We start from the raw sequence: 12,739 nt of genomic DNA on the forward strand, positions 1-12,739 counted from the left end.
TTCGACAAAATTTGAATTTGAAAACAGCTTGGGAACGCTAAAATAGTTTTTTTCGTGAAAGTAGTTTGGCGTAAGGTTGTCCGTTTTCTCGATTTAAAACTTTTTATCATGGCCAGCGTTTGTTTTACCGTCAAAATGCACATACCTTTGTTTAAATAAATTTAATTAAGGCTATTTAAATAAATCTTCAACGTGGTAGAAAAATACATAGGTTCCTTAGAAATGTTTTAGTTTGAAAATATATTAAAAACCTTAGAATTATGAGGAAGACTATTGCTGGTTATATGAAACAGTATGGGTGCCACGCACTTTTATATAATAAAATTAGAAGAAATTCTAGAAAAATTCATAGGTGTCCTAAAACTAGATCAGTTGATATGTATTCAATATTTTTCCAAAACAAAACAGTATAACTGCCAAACTAAAGACAATAACAAAGAGTTTTTCAACTAGTTTTACAATGACACTTCCAAAAACGCAACTCAAGCTGCAAAATGAAAAACAAAGACTTTCCAATATGCAAGTCAAAAAAAATCTTTGTGGCAACCCTGAATGGGTGTTAAAGTTTGGTAATAAATCGAAAAAAAACATTTCCTTTTATAAGAATTCGCCAACAAAGTTCCATTTTTGCGGCTTATAAACGGGGGGACACCAAAAAGCGCTTTGTGGTCATTGGACCTTGTAAATCAACGAGATTTCAAAGCGAAAATCCCTAAAACATTGGCTTAAACACACGAGCAAAGACGCAAAAACCTTATGTTTAGCGCGGTGGCCATGCAGACCGAGGCCTGTTTAAAGTTCTTCTTTTCGTTGTAGACAGCAGCCAGGTTGTGGTAGCTCTGGGCCACATCCAAGTGAGAACCTCCCACCAGCTTCTCCCGGGTTTTCAGTGATCGTTTGAAGAACGACTCGGCCTGACTGCAAAGACATTCGAAACGCTGTTTAGTTCAGTGGTTCTTAAACTACTTTGGCCCTCATAAATAAACTATACTATAGGCATAGTATACTTAAAATAAGCTGGTATCTATGTGTTTAACCAACGTTTCGGTTAACTGTTTAGAAAGCCTTTATCTTGTTGGCCATGTGTGTCATTCCCTGATGAAGGCTTTCTGAATAGTTAGCCGAAACGTTGGTTAAACAAAAAATATCAGAAGAACTTATTTTTAGTATACTTAAACTAGCTCGAAAATATAATGAGTCTGCTTTTATCGCAAATGCTACATGAACGCTATTAGAATGGAGGTTGCGTGTTCTCCTTCTACTGCTAAACATTCATATCTGTTTGACTAGGTCCATTACAGTGTTGGCATATTCCAGTCCGAAAATTTCATTTTATAAAAAGAAAATAGTGTTAACAATAATAAATGTTATTATATGGACCATTCAATATGTATACCTAATTAAGAGTCGACCTGACGACTACAGGAATACGCTACGAACACTTTACTGATTTAACAAACAAGCACACAAAAACATTTGCAACATGTTTTGCTAGACATGAAGATTTAGCTCGTCAGAGCAACTCCATAAAAGAGTACACTGTAGTGACCTGTAGTAAGCGGTTTAATTAAAAAAAACTTCGGCTCTGCGTTAAAACATGCGTTAGGGCTGCTTCCAAATTAGAATCTCGAAACGGATATTTATTAAAACATTAAGTTTTGTATATAGAGAGGTAATGAGCGCACAGTTAAAATATCGACCCTCAATATTCCTCAGGCAGTTAAACACTCTGGCTCAACAAGTAATACAGAAATATTTTAAAGGCTTTAAAATGCAAGCAAGCATAAAGTTAAGGGAGGGAATAACGGCAAATTTCTCAAAAAACATGGCGGACATAAGTATACACGATTACATAAGGGATAGGGCTAGAGGTATAGCTTGGTCGTCATTACATATCATGTCAGACAATTGAATTTTGATTTTTTTAAACTAAACGATAAGTTGAACAAAGAGCTAGAACTTCCATTAGAGCGGATTCAACAACTGTTACAAAAGCTGTCAGTTGAAAAGAGTCGTCTACAGATAGCAAAGATAACAAGTACTGACTCGAGGTTGTTCTGCATGTGGTAAAGCACACCGAGGTCGTTGAGGGCCTGCGCTGTGTCGAGGGTGTCGTCTCCAAGCGTCAGTTCCTCGAGTCGAACAGCTCGCTTCATCAGACGCTTAAAGTTGTTCTGTGCGATTTAAAGAATGACTAAACTGTTTAGAGCAGTGGACCTCAATGTGTGGTTGATTGCCCACTAAGGGTTATTCAGATAATATTATAGGGCATTTTCATGGGTAAAGCTCGTAGCAGCAAAAATGAATCTTCATAGATATTTCGGCAGAGGGCGGTTTCTGTTATCTATAAAGGCCATTAATGTACTGTTTCCAGTTATAGCACGACAAAAACAAATTTCGATTCCGCATATTTTGGACAGCTAAATGACCAAGTTTGGACTGCTTGTAGTCGGTTGATTCGTTTGGTTAAACAACGGCTGCCACATAATTTTATAAAAAATCGACAATTGAAAGACTTCTGAAAAAAAAATTATTATTTCCAAAAAAAAGACTCAAAATTGCATCCCTCGACGTTTTTTTTTTAATATAAGTCGTACGGTATAAATGCCTTAGTTGGCACGATAGAAACTAGTTAAAAAATGGCAATCCAACAGCACTTTCTAAACACATACCTCAAGCTGAAGATAAAATAGTCCAAAATACATTAAATTTTCCAAAAAATCGACTTACAAAAAAAAACTTTCGAAATTTTTTTTTTAAAACACTGCCTTCAACTTGTAGACAACCTTGCTAAATAGATGTGTAGTTTCTAGTGTTCAGTGTTGTAAACAAGTCATTTAAAATGACTTAAGGCCCAGTTGAGCCTTCTGCTAAAATACCAAGTCAAGTCTTAGTCCAAGTCACCAGATTACCAAGTCAAGTCCCAGTCAAGTCATTGTTAGAGAAAGTCAACTTCAAGTCATGTCATTGACATAATACATTAAACACTTAACTATTAAACTGGACAGTCGCCCGATTATGAGCAATAACTCCACTAAAAACAAAAAAAACGCAATAAACAGCTAGCAAATTGTTTTACGCGCAAAATTTTTTTAAGAAAAAGACTTAAGTTAAGTCATTATAACACTGGTTCATAGGGCGACATACCGATCCGAAAGAGGAGTTCCTCTTCATGATAGAGAGCATCCTTTGCTGAAGTGAATCGGCCACTTCTCTTCTTCCCGTTTTCCGATTAATTCGGACCAGTGCCGACAGTTCCTGGGCGATTCGCAAGTGGTCACGCCCCACCGCGCACTCGACAAGCTCCAGCGCTTGCCTGTGACGTAACAAAAGGTCGATTGTAGTAAAATGTAAATTTGCTTTGATCACTCGGTATAAAGTGCAGCTTTTCGCAGGAGACTTTGCATTAGACAAAAGTTGGGAGGAAAATTAGAAAGCGATTTTTTTTAATTAAATTTAATGTCGCAAATTTAAACTCGCATTTTCCACAGAATTGCGACTAGCATACATTTATTGAACCATACCTAACATACTTGAAGCGTCCAGCTGATAAAACACGATTTAATATAAAATTAAAATGGTTTAATATAGTAGGAGGAGCCAAATTTTCTAAAGGTGTCATTCTTAACCTGGAGTTCGTGGGAAAGTCACACGGGGTCACGCAACATATTTATATTCCTTTACTAAAAAAATAGTTCTTATTGAGCTTTAATGAAAGCTGTAAGCCCAGCGTGTTCATTACCGAATTCGAGACTGATAAAGCTGCACACTCCATATCATAAAAGTGAAATTGAAAACGATGTAGAATTCCCACCCACTAGAGTTATGACACCCTGAAAGTGGATTGGTGTATTGTCCATTGTCCAGTTTGTCCACCCTATTTTAATTTTGCGATGGAGACACGGGACTCTGAGAAGCCGTTTAATTTGGTTAAAGTTGGACCCTGGACACGGGGATTAGAAGTGGCATTCCGGTTGTTTTTTCTCGACTTTATTTTTTCGGCAGGAGTCGTGAGGTCCGGCCAGTTAAAATGTTATAAAAACATTGATCTAAAAGGGAGGAGGACCTGTAGAGAGGCTCGGCGGTGGAGAGCTTTCCCCACTGGGTGTATACTGCCGCCAAGTGGTGCAGTGAGTCGGCCACGGCAGGATGATCAGGATCAAGGATGCTCTCTTGAATCTCCAGGGACTTCTGAAGGGAGGAGACCGCCTAAGAGAAATAAAAGTTGTTTAGAAACCCCCTTGATGGATTTACGAAGTTGTTATGCGCGTTTGACAGTACAGTGCATAGATCGACCGATATCACTTTTTAGAACGATACCCGATTATTTACAATTTTGGCAACCGATACCCGATACCGATACCTTTATACACCTGGGAAATGTTTAAAACTTGAATTAATTGAAAGTAAAATCCAAAGAACGTTTTAGTTTATATAGCTTTATTAGTTATTAAACTATTATTTCGCATGTTGACTTGGCGTGATGCTTAAACCCAAATTCAAAAAAAATTGTGTACAGGAAAAATTATATCATATTTGCGTACTGAAATATCGGCCTACATTTACCGATACCGATATATCGGTAGAAGCCAAATATCGACGGATATTATCGGTATACTCTAGTATAGTGTATAGAGATCTTCAATGACATTGAATCGGACCAAATACAAAGGTCGCAATATCAATACTCAAGCAATTTTATAAGAATTTTAAGGTGAGGAAAGCAAGCATATTTATCAGAAAATTTTTTGATTTAGGTTTATCACCAAAGGGATTTTCTTTTAAGTAGAAATTCTATTGTGCGCTATATAGTTAACTTATACTGTCTTGTTTACACGAAAATTCATAAGGATGTTTAATTATGTCAGTCTGAGGGCGTTTACTGTACTAACAGTTGTGCCGTTATCCTTGGTCAGTATTACATTAAAAGGAGCAGATCACGGATATAAACATGTGCATGAATATAATATAGAGACCATAGACTGGATTCCGCATAATATTTCCACTTTTCCTAATACTGAAAGATGAATAACTTCTTACGTCGTTTTTAGAGCGTTACACCAGGGATTGCTAACGGTTAGAATTTAGATAACGACTTTAGAAGGTATAAAAATTGACAACGAATCAGTTGCTAATTCTAACAAATCAAAATAAACAAATGTTTTTAATCAAAATATCAAAAATAATGTATTCTACAAAACAGAAACTAAGAATAAAGATAGGTGCCACCATTACAGAGTATAACTTTTGCACTTAAGAGCAAACAGCCAAGGACGGCATTAGATGCAATATTAAATAATAAAACAAACCTATCGAAGGGAATAACTTGACGCTTGCAATAACAAGGATAAAACTGAAAACTAATGGTTCAGATTCGATACTGAAGTCTATATCAGTGTACAGGAATTTATAAATAACACAAATCCTTACTCAGGTAGATTCATATCTTAATTCGAATGAATACAAAAAAATGTTATTGAAACAGAACAGTATCAGTGTAAGTTAAACCTCGTCTCCAAACCGTTACAAGTAGCTCACAATAAGCTCCCACAGCGACAAGGTCGTAACACCAACTGCCGTAATGACAACTACAATGTCAAGGCACCATGTGCTTAGCGACCTTTGACTGCAAATAATAGAATGCTTATAAAATTAAATAGGTCACAAATCGCCCACATTAAGATGCGCAAAACTCACTGTTAATCTTAACAGAAACCACCCACCTCTTCCATGAGTCCCAGGTCCTTAAGAAACCTGCCCAGCGACAAGTACATTTGTGCCACGTCACTCATCGTCACTACGCCCGTGACATAGGATGACGCGGCATCGGCAGCAGTGGCTTCGAGTCGCTGTAGCGAATTGCGATAGTAGCCGGCCAACAGCGACTTTTCCTCGTTGAGAAAGTTCCAGAGGCGAACGACTTCGCACGCGCGTCCCCTGGAAAAAGTGGAGAAATGATAAAATCCGAGACAAATTTGCCACATCATTAGATTACGTATGTTAAAAGAAAGGATTGAAATGGCTTTTTAAAAATGGTAAGAAAAATTTGCCACCAGATTTGAAACACTCTTCCTTAGAGCCAAACGATTTGCCACTTAATTAGATTTACGTACGTTGAAAAAAAGGATTATAATGGTGAGAAAAAACAAAAAATTGTCACCAGAATAAAGCTATTTTTTCGTGTAGGTAAACGAGTTCTGTTCAAATATATTATGAAGATCTCTGTTTTTCACCTATACAGTATATTTTTTTTTTGAGAAAAATATTTTCAATTGTATGTATGAAGCATTTTGAGCAACGGACGCGAAACGGACTAAAGAATAAATATCATCAAACTAGGTAAGAAGAAATGTGTGAAAATATAAAAGTCAGAAGTTTTACTATCAATAAAACCTAAATTTAAATCAATCAAACTTAAATTTTTACTTTTAATAAATAAGTAAAACTTAAATTCAAATCAAATCAATTGAACTAAAATTCAAATGAATAAAACTTAATTTTTTCCATTCAATAAATCAATAAAACTTTAAGATGAGGTTACCCCTCTGTGCCTGCTGTTAGAACGACCTGTTTCGCAAAACGTCTGATACGACGAATTCTCATTACAAAAATCGAGATTCAATTACGCGTATAGCGTTTAAATTAGCACCCATTTTTTACCTGGAGTACATGAAGTGGAAAACGACAGGAGAGGCGAGCACCTTGCGCAAGGCTTCACGATCGTCGACCTTATGCAGGAGCCAGAGTAGCAGGTCGCTGTTGCGGGGAGTCACCTGACGCGCGAACGCCTGCTGCAGCCAGTGCGCCATCTTGTGGTGGACGCGGCGTTGTTGAACCTCGTTACTGACGTAGCAGTCGTAGAGGACCGACGATATCTGGCGGCGATTTGAAATTATTCAAACCAGCCATTATTTTGGGTACACTATGCATGGATCTGTTATGTAGCTTTATAATGAACCTAGAACTTAACGTCATTACCAACAGCACACATAACAATATCACGTCGGGAAACAATTAATTTTTAACTGAGGACATTGGCATCGGTATTTATTTTCATTCATAAAATGCGAATCGGCTAAACTTCGTAGTTGCACGCAATGCGCATATTTTGCTATACTGCTAAATGCAATAACCATTATAAATATTCAAAACAAAAAATAGATCTGGGTACACTATGCACGGATCTGTAATGTAGCTTGATAATAAATTGCAAAGCCAAAAAGGTGGAGTAGATCGACAGCATCTTGATTAAGACGTTTCGATACGAGCTTGTATCATCTTCAGTTAATGTGACTGAGAAGCATAAAAAGGTCAATGAGACATTAACTGAAGATGATACAAGCTCGTATCGAAACGCTAAAAAATCAAGATGATGGCGATCTACTCAAACTTTTTGGCTTTGCAATTCATTATCAAGCTGTTTTTTTGTTATGAATGTTTAATATGGTTTTTGCATTTAGCAGTATTGCAAAATATGAACTCCGAAGTTCAGCCGATTCGCATTTTATTAATCAAACAAAATACCAATGCTAATGACCTTAGCTAAATAAAATAAGTTGTTTCCCGACTTGATATTGCTATGTGTGCTATTAATAATGACGTTCAGTTCTTGGTTAAAAACAATAATTTTTCAGATTCTATACCGCCGGGAAACAAAAGGGTTTGGTCAATAACATTTAAAAAAGTTGCATTTTAAACGACTATAACACCAGTATAACAAGCGGAGGAATTGAGGGAAGATATTTTAATTAAAAATGTAAATAATTTCACACAATAATGCCCAAGCAAAATAAGGCTTAAAAACATTGGTGCGTGATAATATCGGTTTCCGTCCGACGCTAAGTTGAAACTGGTGCCGATATGATAGGCAACTAAGATAGGCATTACACCTTGTAAATAAACCACAACACAACGTTTTCTCAGCTGAAACCATCTTTCAGACAAAAAGTTTGCAACTATAGGTTTATTATTAAAGGCATTAAATTGATCATAGTTAAGGCCAAGTGTTAGTTCAAACATTTTTTCTTAACTGAGAGCATGTTTTAGACAAAAAGTTTTTAACAAAGTTTATTATTGAAGGAATTTAATTGATCATAGTTAAGGCAAAGTCTTAGTTATAATAGTTAGTTTGATCGTGTTATGAAATTCCTTTTGTTGCTATCTCAAAATTATTTGCTATCGCAAAACACCGATAAAAAATTGTCCTGATCTGAACAGCCTTGTAACTTAATCTTCAAGTCAATGGTTTAATAAACTTAAAACTATTTAACTAACTGGAACAAGCAGTTTGTAACTATGAGTTTATCATTAAAGACATTTAATTCATAGTTAAGACAAAGTGTTAATTCAAACAGTTAGTTTGTTTCATCGTGTTATGAAACTTATTGCTATCTCAAAACTCATTGCTATAACATAAATTCAAGTCATTGCTTTAACAGACTTAGAACTATAATATAATTAACTATGACTTACCTCGGAATTATGCAACATCACTAGGCCCGAAGTGTCATCGATGACGCAATAAGCGACCAGCTGACGTCGGAGTGACGTCCAAATGCTCCAGGTGAGGTCAGGAACCAGCCCCATGATCTCGGTCTCGGCCAGGCCGCCGCGAGAACAAACCAGGAACTGAAATCAAGTAGAAAAAATAAACTTTTTAGACATTGGTCCTGGAAAATTACAAAACCTATCCAGGCAAAAAAATTAAGGTGCTTGTGTATTTACGTTCTTTACCTTTTGGCTTGGTGGCCCTCCTGACAAAAATACATTGAAAATACCAAATCTTAGCTGTGAATCAAATGAAGGCTTTACCCGAAGCCATATTATCCTATTTTTTTATTCTGTACAGTAACACATTATCCGAGTTTAGTTATAAAATTTTGAACAGCTTAGGAATATAGTTGGCTTTATTTCGATACATAGAAAACATGCGGTAAGGGAGTAATAAACAAGGTTTCTGGTGTCAGGGGTTGACAATATTTTACCCATTATAGTCGAGCCGAAAAACCTTGTACAGTTGTACATGTATTGTTAAAAGATTTTTAATTCAAAGAATCGCAAATGAAGTTATATGTTTGTCAAAGTCAGGAAAATAGGCGAAAAACTTTCTGCCAAAAGCAGCATTTATCAAAGCAAATCAAAAACTTTGGGCGTAATGATTCTAGGTTGTAGTAAAACTTAGTAAGAATATCAAAGCCCATAAAGAAGTAGGTAGCGTTTCGAACGTTTCGAACAACTCTTTATTAATTTTCAACATCAAATGATGTTCTACTTCTGTACTTGGAATCAGATGTTGAAAACGAATAAAGAGGTGGTCGAAACGTCCAAAATGATACCTACTTCTGTATGGGCTTTGATATTCTTATTAAGTTTTAAAAAGAGTTGCTGTCGGTAGACGAGTCCACGACGAGTAACTGCACAATACTCGTTACTCGTCCATGTCGAGCATATAAAGTAATTGACCATTGCTAATCCTCATCACCTGGAAGAGCGCCTTGATGCAGCTCCTGGTCTGCTTCCTCCCTGCTCTCGACTCCACATCCCGGAGGAGGACACGATAGAGCTCCGAAGAGTCTCTGCTACGGAGGCAAGCGCCGAAGAGGCTCTCACCGGCAGAATCGCCAACGCAGCTGCTGGAGGAGAAAACGAAACTTTTTTGGCGAAATTACAGTTGAACGCTGTGCTTTTTTTTCGGTTTAAAGCTTTTTTAATCGGTTTAAAGCGGGTAGCTGGAAGAAAACGACTAAACCGTAGGGATGTTCAAAGTAGAATCCCAAGGTATTCTAGAATAATAGGTTTCGAATCTAGAATAACGAATCCAGAATAGCGAATCCTAGTATATTTTTATTAAATTATTTATCCTCGATTTTGTTTGGGGAAGGGATTAATCTTAATCTACCCTACAGGGCCCACAATCACAGCAATAAATCACCCAAACAATTTTCTAACATGTGTACATTATAAGAAAAAACTCATATGTTTAACATTCTTAGCAACTGTCATCTGAAGCCGTTCTGTAAACTGTAATATGTCAACTGTCCAGGCTGTGTCCAAAACTTATATTTTTGTCAAAAGTGAGCAAATGCAACACTGCACACAGAAGTCTTAAGCAATTCGGTCCTGATTTTGAAAGCATTGTTAAGTTATATTTCTTCTTTTTTGACTAACATCATCTGTTATGCAGTCAAATGATGTACTGCAAAGAATACAAAGTTATTATTGACATAACAAATTCTTGACAATTACGTTGTGCATAACTGTTTAACTTCCCTGAATATTGGCCTAAAGTTGACCTTAAGTAACCCCATAGCGCATTTTGTGGACGGCCAGCATTTTACAACGTAATGTTACTTTTGCAATTAACGCATTTAGGGAAATTACGAACTCCACACCAGACATTACACGTTAGCCGCTCGCCCAATAACGCTCGATTGACACTTAATTATTAGACGAACGTTATCGCGAGACGCGGTAATTGGTGGCCCGAAAAACGCTGACACTGCACTACGAGGTTACATTTAAAGCAAGCACTGTAAATTGGACATGCCAACTTACCACACGCGTTTATGCAATCAGACGCAACAATCCGCGGTAAAACATTAAATTATATCGGTTCCAATTACCCGAAATAAACGGCAGAATTGGATTCGAATCCCATAACAAGACAAGAAACATTTTAATGGTAAATAGTATTTAAAAAACATATGACTGAAGATGATAGATAAGTTGAATAAATTAGAAAATGGGCTTTTCTTATTTTACGTTCGACTCATTTTCATCATTGTAAAAAAATCATATTTATAGAGGTTAGCGAAAAAATATATATACTAGCGAAAAAAAATATAATCAGGTTTCCGAAAGAAAACAAAAGCAATTTTTATTTCCAGGGTCAAAACCGTCAAAATGACTTGTTTACAACACTGCTACGAACCTGCAAGCAACCGACGATAGAAGGGCCACGTAGAGGGGATGGCAGGTGGTTGCTGTTCGACACTGGGAAACAACTTCACGCTCCTGTGTAAAGTGAACAAACATGTAAAGACAACAGAAAGTGAAAACTTGACAAGCATAACATGTACGTTCATAGAAAGAAGAAAGTGCTATTTTTTCAAAAAGGAAATCCCTAATGTTTTTATAAGGTTCTGCATGTCCAAATCAAGTTTTTACTCATCCAAGTCAAGACCCAAGTCATTTCTATACCAAATCGCAAAACAGTATAGACTTTCTTGTCTCAGTCAAAATCAGTCACTATAGGTTCTAGTTTATAAAAGAGAAATTTATTTCGCCAATCACGGCATCATCAGTCTCTTAATTCGAATGACTATAGTGACTGCTTTTGACTGAGGCAAGAAAGTCTATACTGTTTTGCTACCATTCGAAGTCATTAACGTGCATTAGGGCGAGGAGATATCTTCTTTTTCAAATATTCGGTTTGCACTATACCAAATCGTTTTCAATTCAACATATTAGAATCAAAGTTGTTTTATAATAAAAAAGTGATGCACTTATTTCATCTCAAGTATAATTAAACGTAGCACAGCAACCACCAAAAAATAAGTAGCAATGAAACTCTTTTACTAAAAATAGTAAACCGTTACATTTTTAAAATTCCATTTTAATTAAAGCAACCAACTTAAAATGCAAAGTATTTGCAAAATTGACATAAGTCAAGTCATTGACTAAGGTCATTCTAACACTGAATTGCCCTACATCCTGGTAGACAGGTAAAGCATACAGAAATATTAAAACTAAATAACTAAAAACACGCAAACATATTTACTGGGAAAGTGCAATCACTTTGAATACTATAATAAAGTAATAGAATAACCCGGTAGCTACAGCCTTTCGAATTTCAGTAAAGCACATTTAACTTTTGGCTGAATGTTCCTGCGCAACATTTATGCTTAATACGGTGAAGAGAGTGTTAAGCACTTTTTTATTGTTATCAAAGCTATTTTACAACGTTACGCTATTAAGTTACAGGCGGTGCAAAAAGTTAGAGAAAAAAATTCGGGTTTTAAAAGAAACACGTACAAAAGAGCATAACCGTACAGCTCGACAAAACTATAATTGAGATGAAAAAATGTGCGAAATATTTAATATTAACAGCAAAACAACGTCAGTGTCTCTTTAAACTGATTAGGAGATACTGATGATGCCTTTGTTGAGGAAATACGTCTATATTTTAAGATCTTTTAATAGTGTCTGACCTGATTTTCTAAATTAGCTAGAATATTCTGCTGTTACTGCTCAGGAGGTAAAGTCGACAGTTATATTGCAATTTCCATTATCACATACTCATTTCTAACAAATATTATAGGATATATATCTTTTATTTCCACTAATGAGCATTTCTTAACCTTTTATACTTGGGGGCGCACCTAGAGACGTATGAAAACGTGGCGGCGCACCTTACGAGCGAAGCGAGCGCAACATTTTTGAGGTGTACCGATATTTTAATTGCCTGCATTTTTTATTATATGGGCCTTTATAGTTGCATATCTTTAAAGGGACTTCAAGCCTTTCAGACTAAAAACGTTATTTTCTCCATTAAAGTCTAAATCCGATTAATGTTGGACTTATTTCGACATGTTTTTTCCTTTCGCTCGCGGCGCACCTAGCATCCTTCCATGGCGCACCGGTTGAGAAACGCTGCTCTAAACAGTAATCAAAACGTAATTTGGCGCTAGTCTAGAATCCTACCACATTTTGGTCCGAGGTTAATATTGCTAACATTATT

General features: G+C 36.3%; 1 protein-coding gene across 1 annotated transcript in view; it reads right to left on the minus strand.

Annotated features, from left to right (window-relative positions):
- Positions 1–12,739, minus strand: part of LOC146132064 (nephrocystin-3-like) — a 36,498-nt gene that overhangs the window by 2,190 nt on the left and 21,569 nt on the right. The window contains exons 17-25 of the mRNA XM_083396867.1: positions 10,931–11,013; positions 9,482–9,629; positions 8,473–8,628; positions 6,661–6,875; positions 5,724–5,937; positions 4,067–4,209; positions 3,148–3,316; positions 2,047–2,174; positions 754–918 (exon numbers count right to left, since the gene is read on the minus strand). Coding sequence (XP_083252993.1) covers positions 754–918; positions 2,047–2,174; positions 3,148–3,316; positions 4,067–4,209; positions 5,724–5,937; positions 6,661–6,875; positions 8,473–8,628; positions 9,482–9,629; positions 10,931–11,013 — 1,421 coding nt within the window. The remainder of the gene's footprint in view (positions 1–753; positions 919–2,046; positions 2,175–3,147; positions 3,317–4,066; positions 4,210–5,723; positions 5,938–6,660; positions 6,876–8,472; positions 8,629–9,481; positions 9,630–10,930; positions 11,014–12,739) is intronic.

Source organism: Ascidiella aspersa, chromosome 9 (genome assembly GCF_963924565.1).
Source record: "Ascidiella aspersa chromosome 9, kaAscAspe10.2, whole genome shotgun sequence".
In the NCBI taxonomy this organism is placed as follows: Eukaryota; Metazoa; Chordata; class Ascidiacea; order Phlebobranchia; family Ascidiidae; genus Ascidiella; species Ascidiella aspersa.